The following is a 15,621-nucleotide window of genomic DNA, read 5'->3' as shown; positions in this document are numbered from 1 at the left end:
TAAGGACAGCGGAGTCAGGGGGTATGGGGAGAAGGCAGGAACGGGGTACTGATTGAGAATGATCAGCCATGATCACATTGAATGGCGGTGCTGGCTCGAAGGGCCGAATGGCCTCCTCCTGCACCTATTGTCTATTGTCTATAGTCTGATCTCTTTAAAGATTTAGGATGCACACTATTGGGTTTTCTCATAATCTTTTGTGTGCACAAACTTTATGTGCATTAAGCCAACTTCTCATTTTATTTCTCTTCTTGAGAAAATGTTACATTTATTGCCTTCTCTTACTGCTGAAGTTCCTCACTCCTCATCAGGTGGGCTCTCCTCAGACTCACGGTCTACCTATTGTTTGACTTATAGTCACAGAGTCATACAACACAGAAACAGACTCTTCAGCCTATCTCCTGCATGCTGACCAAGATGTTCCAGTTAAGCTAGTCCCTTTGCCCACATTTGACCCATATCTCTTGAAATCTTTCCTGTCCATGTACATGTTCAAGTATTATTTAAATGGCTTGATTGGTATTTACAATCAAGTCATTTATTGTGCTAAAGATAAATGACTGATATGATTGGAGAGCATGCAAAATAAAGGTTTTCACTGTACCTCAGTGCACATGAAAGTAATAAACCTAAACGTACTGGTACATGATCACCACACTTACTTACATGGCTATAGTCAACTATCTTAACAACACTCCGCTCCGAGAGTTTATCTGCCCTTATCATCCCAGACTGTGAAACAAAATCAAAACAGCAGCCAATTCCCCAATGTCCATGATTACACAATAGAAAATTACAAAAAAGTCCTGGTGTGGCCACATCTGTGCCATTCAGAGTCCTTGGTGCTTATTCAGTTCACACATCCAGCGATTTTATTTGGCAAAGGCAATGCAGAATTCACCACTACATAACATAGCGCATCTTCGAGAAAGATCAGTCTCTCAGCTAAAGCAGTTTGATCCGATTGATACCGCTACTTACGTGCCATACGGCTCTAAACTATCACCATGATAGGTTACCAGACCCCATTGGCAACCTGACAGAAGGAGGAAAGTCTCTCCTCCAAACGTACCTGATATTTGTTTACAATTAAAAATGTTTGAGATATTTAGAAATTTGGAAACATGTTGAAGCTTAGATGCCAGCACATCTGTCCTCCCTTCTGCTCAACTAATTTTCGAGTCCAGTAGCAAAGTCACGGAGGAGCTGAATACAATTTACATTTGGCACTTAGCTTTCTGGCAGGAATGGCTGTGTAAAAGGAGTGATCCATTCACAGAAGTCTGCTGAATTTCTTTAAAAATGCAAACTCTATTTATTTTGTTATTCAACTTTACTATCTGAATATTTGTGATTTTAATTAATTTACAGAGGCTTAATGTATTTTAACTAAATCTATCTAGTTTAAAGTTTTTATATTTAATCCATTTAAGCTGCTTTTGAATGTACCAAGCCTGATGACCTACGTCCTAATATTTTGAAAAGGGTCGACTTAGCAACGATAAATGAATTAGATGTCAACTTCCAAAATCCGAGTGATTCTTGAATGGTTCCCATAGATTTAGAGGCAGCAAATGAAATCCCATTAACGAGAGGAACAATGCGAAACTACCGGTTAAATCTCGCTTCAGTAATGCGCATTTGAAACTATCTACAATTAAGGAAGTGGTAACAGGGCACATTAATGAAGTGGAATCAATGAGGAGGCCACACCTTACACCAGGATGTTAAGCAACCGGATCATGATGAATGAGGAAGTGAATGGGGAAGTGGGGAAGCTAATAGCATGTTGGCCTTCATGACAAGAGGAGTTGAGTATAGAAGCAAAGAGGTCCTTCTGCAGTTGTACAGGGCCCTAGTGAGACCACACCTGGAGTACTGTGTGCAGTTTTGGTCTCCAAATTTGAGGAAGGACATTCTTGCTTTTGAGGGAGTGCAGGGTACGTTCACTAGGCTAATTCCCGAAATGGCGGGACTGTCGTATGTTGAAAGCCTGGACTTGTATACACTAGAATTTAGAAGGATGAGAGGGGATCTTATTGAAACATATGATTATTAAGGGATTGGACAAGTTAGAGGCAAGAAACATGTTCCCAATGTTGGGGGAGTCCAGAACCAGGGGCCACAGTTTAAGAATAAGGGGTAGACCATTTAGAACGGAGATGAGGAAAAACTTTTTCACTCAGAGAGTTGTAAATCTGTGGAATTCTCTGCCTCAGAAGGCAGTGGAGACTAATTATCTGAATGCTTTCAAGAGAGAGTTCGATTTTCTTAATGATATCAGAGTCAGGGAGTATGTGGAGAGGGCAGGAACGGGGTACTGATTGTGAATGATCAGCCATGATCACATTGAATGGTGGTGCTGGCTCGAAGGACCGAATGGCCTCCTCCTGCACCCTATTGTATATTGTCTATTGACTTGGATTTGGAGTTAAGGAGGAGTAACTGACATGGACTTTAGGAGGAGAGGAACACCCCTGTTCCCTGTCTCCATCAATGGTGCGGATGTGCAGTTTATCAAGGAGTACAAGTACCTTGGAGCATACCTGGACAGTAAACTGGACTGGTCCAGGAACCCTGAGGCCTTGTACAAGAAGGGACAGAGCCAGCTGTAATTTTTGAGGAGATTTCAATGTCAGCAGTAAGATGCTGCAGATGTTCTACCAATTGGTGGAGGCCAGCGCCATCTACTTCGCTGTCATGTGCTGGGGCAGCAGGGCAAAGGCCGCAGACGCCAACAGGATTAACAAACTCATCAGGAAGGCTGGCTCTGTCCTGGCGGCGGAGTTGGATTCATGGGAGGTGGTCCTGGAGGGGAGGATGCTCCTCAAACCTCAGAGCAACTCGGCCAATACAGCTCACCCCCACCATGACATACTGGTCAACCTGAGGAGCACCTTCAGCAACAGACTGGTTCCACCGAGATGCAGGACAGAACGCCGCAGGAGATTCTTTTTGTCTATGGCTAGCAAACTGTTCAACTTCTCCCCCTTCTGTCGTGGGACAGACTGACTGATTTCCTCCTGGGGGTTCCACAATGCAGTCAGCAAATTGGTGCCCGGTTCTCACCCATCACAACCACAAATCCTCTAGTTTTGAAGGGACAGCTTTATGTCCTGCAAACACAGTGTGTTAAATTTAAATCACTGTTTCACCCCCAAATAAATGTTTAGGCCCCTGAATGATACAAAAGCAATAGTTAAAAAGGCCTCTTCTGCTTGCACTGGAAGGTGCTCTAGTTTGGAGAAACTATTGAACAATCCAGTTATTCTGTAGTCATGGCACAAAGATTAGCAGCGTTTGGTTCAAAAAGTTCAATGGAGCTGCTTCAAACCAGATATTGTGCAACATGTCCATGATGTGCTACGTAATGTATTCATGCGGTCGTGGAAGAGAGAATGGACAAGGCATCTCAGAGTCCATGCCTGGCCTCGCTAGATATTTTTCAAAGAGAAAAACATCCACAGTGTTACAACAATAATGAGCTGGAAACACAATAATCCTAATGTATAACACTACTCCTTAAAAACTTATTTGATAGCAATGTTTTGATGTTGCATGTCCAGGAATGATATTGGATTATTACAGACACTGCTTCTTGAATTTCTAACTGCTGCTGAATTTAACATGGGGTCATCATTAGAAGAACTATGATGAAGGCTTTTAATCATATAAAAACAGCATTGCCATCAGTACAACTGTGATAAGTGATTCTGTACATAATTTTCTTCCATTAATGGGAACTGATGAGACAAGGACAATAAGATTAATGCCACAGTCAAACATTCTGGAGCTTTATATTCCACAATCTGAGGAGATTACTGAGGTGTAATCTTTCAAATAAAATGTTAATTCACCTCGATCCGAAACATCACTCATTCCTTCTCTCCAAAGATGCTGCCCGTCCCACTGAGTTACTCCAGTATTTTGTGGTTATCTTCAGCCACCTTTTGTGGATTTAAAAGATCCAATAACATTATCTCAAAGTAAATGGCCTTTTCCCTATTAATATATATCTCACAATGAATATCAATAAAGCAGATATTTGGTCATTATCACTTCACTGGGGAACCTTACTGTCAACATACTGACTGCTGTATTTCTCACTTGATCACGGTGAACACATTTCGAATGCCCTTCACTGGTGTAAAGGATTGGATCATTTGAGAAAACAAGCATTTCTTCTCCTAATTCTCCATCATAAATAAGAGAACAAATTCCCTGCAAACAGCCTGTAATTCTGCAGTCTGATGAGCTTTCTCCACCCGCAGTAGTATTGTCATAATGGTCACATACTCAAGGATAAACACTGTTTGCATGCAAGTGATTTGCAAAGTAAACATGATAGGCATACATCCCAGTAAGAGAAAGAATCTGATAATTTTATTTTGGGGCAATTTTTCACTTGTCCCAGGGGAAGTCACGACACAAAGTGCTGGAGTAACTCAGCGGGCCAGGCATTATCTCTGAAGAACACTGATAGGAGATGTTTCAGGTCGGGACCTTTCTTCAGACTCCGAGGTCCTGACCCGAAACATCAACTATCTATGTTCTTCAGAGATGCTGCCTGACCCGCTGAGTTACTGAAGCACTTCATGTCTTTTGAAAACCACCAACTGCAATTCCGCACTTGTTCCAATCAGCTTCCAAGATTTTTTACTTTATGGGGCAAATTTACCAAGAGGCTGGTAAATACAATGTGGCTTTCTGTTTGTCCAACATCTTTGTCATTCTCTTTTCCCATTGTATGACAAAGATGTCTGAGACTGGGAAAGAGGGCATCCACAGACAGGGCTGTTGTAGGAGTTGTAGCGAGAAATAATAATTAGTAAATGGAGATGTGGATTGTGCTAATGTGGTGAAAGGAAACTGCTGACAAAGCCTAACAGGAATTTCATTCATTATGCACAGAAATGTGGGATCTACTGTTAATTAATTTAGATTTGTGAATAATCATCTCATTCTGTTTGTGACCTAACTAAAGGGCCTGTCCCACTTAAGCGATTTTTTAGGCGACTGCCGGCGACTGTCAAAGTCGTAGCAGATCGCCAAAATTTTATTTTACCCGACAACGATGACCACGACAATGCCGAGTCAGGTCGAGATTACACCGTCGTCAGAAACATCGCGAAACTCCCATGCTGTCAATGCTTCTCCGGCGTCCTAATTTTCACTGAAATCACTGACAAGTCGGTAAGTACTTGAGAGTTTTGAACTATAACATCTTGTATGGGTTACTTAAAAACCAAGCTTCACGGTAACAAGGCATATACTGGATTGACTTCCAGTTTACTAATGGCAGTATTAAGAAATTTAATTTTAAAAGTGGTTAAATGGATTTTTGTGGAAAGTGTGTGGGCATTCTTTGAAAATGTACGGGCGATGCATATCAGGTTTCTGGGTTGCATATCCGGGTTGAGAGCCTACTTTAAATTGGATCGCTGATGGTCATAAACATCGCTAAAATTCCCACGCTTACCTGACCGTCAAACTGTCGCCTCCAATCTACCTGTCAAATGTCCTGACGGTAAATAAATTGGCTAAACACAAGTATTTTATGGTATCTTGAACTGACTTTACTTATTTTATTATTATGTGCTTCTAAATGCATCTACGAGAAACTAGCAAACCTGGGGACAGCATGTGACAGCGCCCGCAATAAGCAACGATACCTGGCGACAAGCCAGCTGTCGCCGAGAAATTTCACTCCGGATGATTTCTCAGCAACGCGCTGAGATTCACTACGATCCTTGGAAGACTTCTCACGATCATGCCCGCAACACCCCGGCGAACTGTCGGCGACAGCCTAGTCGCCGGCAGTCGCCTTAAAATCGCCTAAGTGGGACAGGCCCTTAAGTCTTTCTGAGTTCCATTCTGTAATCAAGACTTTGTTGTATTGTTAATCAAGTCTCTGCAAAATCTCGTTACTGTTAACCGAGATTCTGAGCAACCTTGTCATGTGAGAATATAAAAAATGTAGCATAATTACACTTGACAGGTCAGCTGTTGCGTAAGCACCAGTTTAATTAATCGCCCTTTACTTCAAACGCCAACTCCGCGTGGCCTTTCCATTTTTGCTCCTATGGGTCAGAGTAAGTGCGAGATGGAGAATTAAAGTTGTGTATGAAGGGACAGCAGATGCTGGTTTAAATCGAAAATAGACACAAAATGCTGGAGTAACTCAGCGGGACAGGCAGCATCCCTGGAGAGAAGGAATGGGTGACATTTTGGGTTGAGACACTTCTTCAGACTGATGTCAGGGGAGTGGGAGGTACATAGAAAAGGAAGTGTATAGATAAGGAAGTGTAAGGTGTGGTGAATTAAAGTGATGGGTAACAGGAAAGGTCAGGGTCGAATCTGTGAAAGAAATGCAAGTAATCCATAAAATAGTCACGCAATCTACATTTCAATCCCCAATGAAGAGACCACATCATGATCACCAAATGCAGTACACTAGATCAAAAGATTAAATATGCTGAAAGCACAATCTATTATCATTTAGGAAACTAATATTTAAATTCACAAATTTAGGTTTTAATCCATAATGAATAAAAGGACCAACATACGATGGGCAGGGATACTGCTTCTTCTTTGATTTTCCTTTCTTCGAAGTTCCTTCACCACGCACAATCTCCAACAAGAAGATGAGAAGGAAAAGGAATGGCTTGACCGGCTCCATTCTCAAAGTAGCTGCTCCCATGTAATGCTAACCTGGAATAGGAAAATTGGCAAGAAATTATTCTACGAAAACCAATTTTGCAAGTAACAAAACAGAAAAAAATGCTGAATAGACTCTACCAGATGTGTGTACGTGCCCATGTCAGAGAATGGTGTGGTGAATGTGACTCAACGCAAGAGACAATATTGAATTTGATGTACCAAATCTGGATTGCCATAGACAATAGACAATAGACAATAGGTGCAGGAGGAGGCCATTCGGCCCTTCGAGCCCGCACCGCCATTCAATGTGATCGTGGCTGATCATCACTCACTCCCATCTGGTGCAAGGTCTATGTTCAAGATAAGAACACACTAACTATCTAAAAGCCTATTCTGCTTGTTCTGCCATAAAATAACAGACAGAATTCTGGAAACAATGAGCTCAGGTAATATCTTTGGAACAGGAAACGGCCAACATTTCAGATCAAACAGGGAAAGAATGAAAACAAGTTGGTTTTAAATCACAGAAAGGATTAAGTGGATGGATAGGACAAGAAATTATCTCTGATAGGTCAGGTCAGGTTAGCTGGGGGGGGGGGGGGGGGGGGTAAAGTGTCGATGAAGTAATTGATGGTTGATTGATTATCAAGGCCAATTACAGAGTTAACATAAACAATTTAAAATCTGTGAGATGCGGAGAGTTAGAGACAGAAACACAAAGGAATGTAAAAACTACACAATGCAGAGCTGGAGGGAATACTAAGCAGGACAGGCTATGTTAATACAGAGAGAAAGCTTGAGCTAGCACTTCACATGGATAACCTACTACAGTACAGAACTGTCCAGTTCTGAAACATAGATATGAAGCTTCTTGTAGATGGTGAATTTAATATTGGGACCTGGAATATCCCCAGACCGAAGATGGGTGCTGTTCCTCAAGCTTACATTGCATGTCATTAAACCAATGTTGGAGGCCCTCAACAGATAAGTGCGAGTGGGAGTGAGATGGAGAATTAAAGTGGTGGGCAGCAGGACAGTTTAGGATGAGTCCTGTGAACTGAAAGTAAGTGATCCACAAAATGTTACCCAATCTATGTTTGCTTTCTCCAATGAAGAGACCACATCATGAGCAGCAAATGCAAGAGATTCAGTTTATCCTTTGCCTCATTTAGTTCTGTAAACAAAAAACTTTTTTTATTTCCATCAGACTTCTTTGAACGTCATCCAGTTGGCTATATTGTATTCAGTGCACAAAGTGCAATCCCTCTCCTTTTATCTCTTCCCATGATCTTGGGGCCCGGACAATCCTTCCAGGGGAAGAGGTGATTTGCTTGCCCTTCTTCCAATCATGTTGACTGCGTTCTGTGTCCATTCGGGACTCATAATGTGGTTCACCAAAATATCATGCAGTGTAATTTTGGTTCCGTCTTTCTCTTTGCATTAACATAGTCTGACCTGCTTACCATTCCTTACAAATCTTGATTTAGCAGCTTTTACAATCCTTTGTGCGAGGTATTATATTTTGGGTCATCAACACAAGACGGGATGTTCACAGTAGATGGTAGGCACTGGGGAGCATTGTAGAGCAGAGGGCCACATAGGTAGATCGAATGGTCAAGAACATTTTTGGTACATTGGCTCTTGCGTTGAGTCACATTCACCACACCTTCTCTGACATGGGCACGTACACACATTAGTCAGGGTATTTAGTATAGAAGTTGAGACATTGTGTTAGTTGTTCAAGATGTTGCTGAGGCTACATTTGGAATATAGTGTTTAATTTTGGTCATGCTGCTATAGGAAGGTACTATTGGGGGAAGGAACTTCAAATGCTGGTTTAAACCAAAGATAAGACACAAAATGCTGGAGTAACTCAGCCAGGCAGGCAGTATCTCTGGAAAGCGGAATGGGTGACGTTTGGGTCGAGACAATGTACCTGTATTCCATTAAGCTGGAAAGAGTGCAGATAGGATTTACATGTTGCCTAGATTTGAAGGCCTGAGCTACAGGGAAAGGTTCACAAGTGAGGACTTTATTCCTTGGACTGCAGGATACTGTGGAGTGATCTTATAGAGGGGTACAATATCATGAGGGGAACAGACAGGGTGAATGCACAGAGACCATTACCCAAGGTAGGGGAATCATGCACTGAGAAGATAAATATATATAACAAGCTGCTACAGGAGTAGAAACAAAGAACTGCAGATGCTAGTTAATGCACAAAAGGACACAAAGTGCTGGAGTAACTCGGCAGATCAGGCAGCATCTCTGGAGAATATGGATAAGTGACATTTTGGGTTGAAACCTTTTTTCATACTTATTGTGCGGGGGGGGAGAGAAGAAAGCTGGAAAAGCAGTGAGGTAGGACAAAATGTGGTAGGCAACACGTCAACACAGGCCGATGGTTAGAACAAAGGCCAGAGACAAGAACAGAAGGTGTGGAGCAGATTTGAAGAGATATGGATGTGAAGCCTCAACTCTGCTGAAGGAGGTAGTTGAGGCAGGTACTATAACAACATTTAAAGGATACTTGGACAGGTACGTGGATAGGAAAGGTTTAGAGAGATATGGGGCTAACAAGGAAAATTGAACTAGCTTACATGGGGCATCCTGGTCAGCGTGAACAAATAGGACCAAAAGGACTGTTGATGTTTCTTGTTCTATCTACCCTCATCTCACAGATTTTTAATTCCTTTGTCGATGTTATCTTTTCCTCTTGCTCTCTTAATAATCCATCAACCAGGTTACTTCATCAACATCTTATCTCCATGGCAACCCTGACTTCATGCATCACATCAGCGACATCCTCTTTCTCCCATCCACACATCACTAATCCTCTTTTCAACTTGCTCTCTCTCGTGGATCTGGCAAAATCTTCAATCGGAGACATTAATACTGTTTCACTTTCTGCGGGTTTTGCTTGAGATGGTGAATGTTTCCAACATTTTCTGTTTCTATTTTCAGACATTCAGCACTAGGTGTTTTTTGATTCTCATGTGTACAAATTTCTGAGCCAATAGAAGGAGATAATTTGGTCTCTTGAATCCATGCTGGCTCTCAAAGCAATTCTATCATTCCCATTCCCCAGCTTACTTCTCTATAACCTCTTTGCTTTCACAGGCCCATTAACACTTCTTTATTTCACATTTGTATGTCTCACCATTATTAAACACAGGCCTGGATTTTCAAGACACTGCAGCTCATAGAACTGCCGCCTCACAGCTCTCCACAGCAACACCCAGCGAGTTGTGAATCTGTGGAATTCTCTGCCACAGAAGGCAGTGAGGCCAATTCACTGGATGTTTTCAAGAGAGAGTTAGATTTAGCTCTTAGGGCTAAAGGAATCAAGGGATATTGGGAAAAAGTCGGAAGAGGGTATTGATTTTAAATGATCAGCCATGATCATATTGAATGGCGGTGCTGGTTCGAAGGGCCGAATGGCCTACTCCTGCATCTATTTTTCTATGTTTCCAGTGGCTCAGGTTTAATCATGATCTCTAGTGTTGTCTGTGTGGAGTTTGCACATTCTGCCTATAACCCCGGATGTTTCCTCCAGCACCCAAATTCCTAAAGGTTGGAAGATGAATTGACCAGTGTAAATTACTACTATTGTGTACAGGAGTATAAGAATATGGAGTAATTTGATGTTAATGCAGTGAGAATAAAATAGGATTAGTATATTTATTTCATTAATCAATAATTATATTGCGGGGCATAAAATTACAGGACAAACATAAATTGCATTCTCTTGTGCTGAAGGGTGACTTCTATTGAAGTATATAAAACTATCAGGGTAGCTGGTCAGAGGTCTTTTCCCAGGAGGATATGTGAAATTCTAGAGGGTAACTAGACCAAGTGGACCTGTTGGGCCCAAACCTCTCTTGCATTGGTGCAGCACCCTCTCCTCCCCTCCTCCCCTCCCCCCCCCCTTCCCCCCTCGCTCCTCTCTCCCCCTCCCCCTCTCCCCCTCCCCCCTCCCACTCCAACCCCCTCAACCCCCCTTATCCTCCCTCCCCCCCCTCCCTCCTCCACCTCCCTACCTCCACCCCCTTCCCTCCCTCCCTCCACCCCTACCTTCACCCCCTTCCCTCCCTAGGAAATTGATTTAAACTTTAAAATGTGAATAACTTTTAAAATATAACACGGATTTCAATGAAACTTTCAAGAGACCAAATGATCTCCTTCTATGTGGCTACAGATAGGGTAGATGGTCAGAGGCCTTTTTCCAGGATGAATATGTGAAATGCGAGAGGGCATAGGTTTAAGATAAGATGTGAAGAAGTTTAAAGGAGATTTGTAAGACAAGTTTTTTTTTACATATACAGTGCCCTCCATAATGTTTGGGACAAAGACCCATCATTTATTTATTTCCCTCTGTACTCCACAATTTGAGATTTGTAATAGAAAAAATCACATGTGGTTAAAGTGCACATTGTCAGATGTTATTAAAGGCCATTTTTATACATTTCGTTTTCACCATGTAGAAATTACAGCTGTGTTTACACATAGTCCCCCCATTTCAGGGCACCATAATGTTTGGAACACATGGCTTCACAGGCATTTGTAATTGCTCAGGTGTGTTTAATTGCCTCCTTAATGCAGGTATACGAGAGCTCTCAGCACCTGGTCTTTCCTCCAGTCTTTCCATTACCTTTAGAAACTTTTAGTGCTGTTTATCAACATGAGGACCAATGTTGTACCAATGAAAGTCAAAGAAGCCATTATGAGTGAGAAACAAGAATAAAACTGTTAGAGACGTCAGCCAAACCTTAGGCTTACCCAAATCAACTGTTTGGAACACCATTAAGAAGAAAGAGAGCACTGGTGAGCTTACTAATCGCAAAGGGACTGGCAGGCCAACGAAGACCTCCACAGCTGATGACAGAAGAATTCTCTCTGTAATAAAGAAAAATCCCCAAACACCTGTCTGACAGATCAGAAATGCTCTTCAGGTGTGGATTTGTCAATGACCACTGTCCGCAGAAGACTTTATGAACAGAAATACAGAGGCTACACTGCAAGATGCAAACCACTGGTTAGCTGCAAAAATAGGATGGCCAGGTTACAGTTTGCAAAGAAGTACTTAAAAGAGCAACTGCAGTTCTGGAAAAACGTTGTGGACAGATGAGACAAAGATTAACTTATATCAGAGTGATGGCAAGAGCAAAGTATCGAGCAGAGAAGGAACTGCTCAAGATCCAAAGCATACCACCTCATCTGTGAAACACAGTGGTGGGGGTGTTATGGCCTGGGCATGTATGGCTGCTGAAGGTACTGGCTCACTTATCTTCATTGATGATAAAACTGCTGATGGTAGTAGCATAATGAATTCTGAAGTGTATAGGCACATCCTATCTGCTCAAGTTCAAACAAATGCCTCAAAACTCATTGGCTGCAGTTCATTCTACAACAATTCAATGATCCCAAACATACTGCGAAAGCAACAAAGGAGTTTCTCAAAGCTAAAAAATTGTTAATTCTTGAGTGCCCAAATCAATCACCCGCTCTGAACCCAATTGAGCATGCCTTTTATATGCTGAAGAGAAAACTGAAGGGGACTAGCCCCCAACATAAGCATAAGCTAAAGATGGCTGCAATACAGGTCTGGCAGAGCATCACCAGAGAAGACACCCAGCAACTGGTGATGTCCATGAATCGCAGACTTCAAGCAGTCATTGCATGCAAAGGATATGCAACAAAATACTAAACATGACTACTTTACATTACATTCCTGTGTGCCAACCATTATGGTGCCCTGAATTGGGGGGATTATGTATAAACACAGCTGTAATTTCTACATGGTGAAACCAAAATGTATAAAAATGGCCTTTATTAAAATCTGACAATGTGTACTTTAACCACACGTGATCTTTTCTCTATTACAAATCTCAAGTTGTGGAGTGCACAGGCAAATAAATACATGATGGGTCTTTGTCGCAAACATTATGGAGGGCACTGTAGTTGTAGGTGCCGGGAATGCACATGCAGTGGTAGAGGCAGATAATACCATGTTTAAAAGGCATTAAAACAGCCACGTGAACAGGCAGGGAATTGAGGGGATACGGACAGCGTGCAGGCAGATGGGATTAGTTAGTGGTCCGCACAGGTATATGGGCTGAAGGGCCTATTCCTGTGCAATACAGTTTAATGTAAACGCGTGCATGAAGGTCCCTGTGGATTCAGTGGGCCCATAATCGTGCTGGTATGACTCCGTGACTATTAAAGATTCGCGAGAACACATTTCTATTTGAATCTTCAAAGACAGCAACCAGTTAAAACGCACAAGCTTTAAAAAAAAAACCATTACGAATGATTGACACGAGCAAAATATGAGACTGGAGCACGAAAATGAAATACCCACTCTGTGTACTGCGGCTGGATGTTGTTACACCTCTCCTCAGATGTTTCAGAATTTTATCTTTCATAAATAAAAATAATAACCATTCGAACATTAAACCTCATCCAGGTCCCGGGAGATAGACCCTGCACCTGGATAGATCGGTTCCCAGGCTGCGGGGACCAAGACCAACATAATAACCCTGTTCCACCACCGCCTGCAGTCTGTGGGGACTGAGAGCAGGGCAAGACTGCCTCGTTACAGCCTGCAGTGTGTGGGGACTGGGACCAGTACAATATTGTCCCACCACAGCCTGCTATCTGTGGTGACTAAGATCAACATGTCCTGCCACCACAGCCTGCAGTGTGTGGGGACTGGGACCAGGGCAACACTGTCCCACCACAGCCTGCAGTGTGTGGGGACTGGGACCAGGACACGACTATTCCTGCTCCATCTGCAGTGTGTGGGGACTGGGACCAGTACAACACTGTCCCACCACAGCCTGCTATCTGTGGTGACTGAGATCAATGTGTCCTGTCACCACAGCCTGCAGTGTGTGGGGACTGGGACCAGGGCAACACTGTCCTGCTCCATCTGCAGTGTGTGGGGACTGGGACCAGTACAACACTGTCCCACCACAGCCTACAGTGTGTGGGGACTGGGGCCAGGGCAACACTGTCCCACCACAGCCTACAGTGTGTGGGGACTGGGGCCAGGGCTACACTGTCCCACCACAGCCTACAGTGTGTGAGGACTGGGACCACTGTCCTGCTCCATCCTGCAGTGTGTGGGGACAGGGGCCAGGGCTACACTGTCCCACCACAGCCTGCAGTGTGTGGGGACTGGGGCCAGGGCTACACTGTCCCACCACAGCCTGCAGTGTGTGGGGACAGGGGCCAGGGCTACACTGTCCAGCTCCATCCTGCAGCGTGTGGGGACTGGGGCCAGGGCTACACTGTCCCACCACAGCCTGCAGTGTGTGGGGACAGGGGCCAGGGCTACACTGTCCAGCTCCATCCTGCAGCGTGTGGGGACAGGGGCCAGGGCTACACTGTCCAGCTCCATCCTGCAGTGTGTGGGGACTGGGGCCAGGGCTACACTGTCCAGCTCCATCCTGCAGTGTGTGGGGACAGGGGCCAGGGCTACACTGTCCCACCACAGCCTGCAGTGTGTGGGGACAGGGGCCAGGGCTACACTGTCCAGCTCCATCCTGCAGTGTGTGGGGACAGGGGCCAGGGCTACACTGTCCCACCACAGCCTGCAGTGTGTGGGGACAGGGGCCAGGGCTACACTGTCCCACCACAGCCTGCAGTGTGTGGGGACAGGGGCCAGGGCTACACTGTCCAGCTCCATCCTGCAGCGTGTGGGGACAGGGGCCAGGGCTACACTGTCCCACCACAGCCTGCAGTGTGTGGGGACAGGGGCCAGGGCTACACTGTCCCACCACAGCCTGCAGTGTGTGGGGACAGGGGCCAGGGCTACACTGTCCCACCACAGCCTGCAGTGTGTGGGGACAGGGGCCAGGGCTACACTGTCCCACCACAGCCTGCAGTGTGTGGGGACAGGGGCCAGGGCTACACTGTCCAGCTCCATCCTGCAGTGTGTGGGGACAGGGGCCAGGGCTACACTGTCCAGCTCCATCCTGCAGCGTGTGGGGACAGGGGCCAGGACACCACTATTCCTGCTCCATCTGCAGCGTGTGGGGACAGGGACCAGGGCACGACTATTTAGCAGCAAGTGCTATGGCGCCTGGACAGCTCCTTTCGCTGCTCAGCGCCGACACAACGGTGCGGCGTGATTTGCAAACAATATCCCGGTGTTTGGTTGTTCGTACTCACCGTGCATGTCGGTGCAGTTGCTATATTTCACGGAGATGCCGGTTTCAGGTGTCGGGGGCTGGCTGCTTGCTGTACCTTGACTTGGCAGCGCTGGTTGCCCGGGTCCAGATAGCTCACCCTCACTGCTCGCCGCTGCGCCTCCACCACATCTGCCACGATTGTTATTGTTTTATTTTTAAAATGTATTTTGTGGATTATAACTGTCCCTCAAGATGGAGGAGCGTTGCCTGCACTTGCTACATGCGCAGTGGGGACGCTGCTAAGTTGTCGGGGTGGTGGGGGGAATGCATGCACGCTGAGTCTACATTAGTCATTCATGTTCTCTGCCCTTCTGCTTGTCAAAGGGGTTTGTAAATTACCTTCCAAGGCATAAACCGTACAGTGGTGACCAGCGGCTCCATCATGCTTAATGCTGCATGGCATTGCCCTGCCTGGGGACGTTTCAATATTATTTATTTCCCCTTGCACCAAACCTTGAGGCTGGAAGTAATGTCAACATCGAGGCCTTAATTTCACATCGGTGATGTGGTTAACATAGCATAGTAGCATAGGATATTACTAGTTTTATTCAAATGTCGGTAAAATCCTGGAAGTGTCGTTGCGCTCCTCATGTCTCATGCCCAACACACACATTCTTAATGTCATCAGTTTGTTACCTCCATAACATTCTGCCACCGCCGTTATTTTTGTAAACACCATTAATTAGTGGGTGAAGCTGCAAATCCCGAACGGTCGCAATTATAGCGGTCGCCTGTCAAAATTTCAGTACCTCATTTATTTCAATAG

The 15,621-nt window shown here is 44.5% G+C and overlaps 1 protein-coding gene across 1 annotated transcript in view; it reads right to left on the bottom strand.

Moving 5' to 3' along the window:
- Positions 1–15,177, bottom strand: part of glrbb (glycine receptor, beta b) — a 122,472-nt gene extending 107,295 nt beyond the window's left edge. The window contains exons 1-2 of the mRNA XM_078406513.1: positions 14,836–15,177; positions 6,567–6,711 (exon numbers count right to left, since the gene is read on the bottom strand). Coding sequence (XP_078262639.1) covers positions 6,567–6,700 — 134 coding nt within the window. The 5' untranslated portion in view covers positions 6,701–6,711; positions 14,836–15,177. The remainder of the gene's footprint in view (positions 1–6,566; positions 6,712–14,835) is intronic.
- Positions 15,178–15,621: the final 444 nt, after the last annotated feature.

This window comes from Rhinoraja longicauda, chromosome 1, assembly GCF_053455715.1.
Source record: "Rhinoraja longicauda isolate Sanriku21f chromosome 1, sRhiLon1.1, whole genome shotgun sequence".
NCBI lineage: Eukaryota > Metazoa > Chordata > Chondrichthyes > Rajiformes > Arhynchobatidae > Rhinoraja > Rhinoraja longicauda.
Note: the sequence above shows the minus strand (reverse complement) of the source record. Positions and strands in the feature narration are given on the sequence as shown.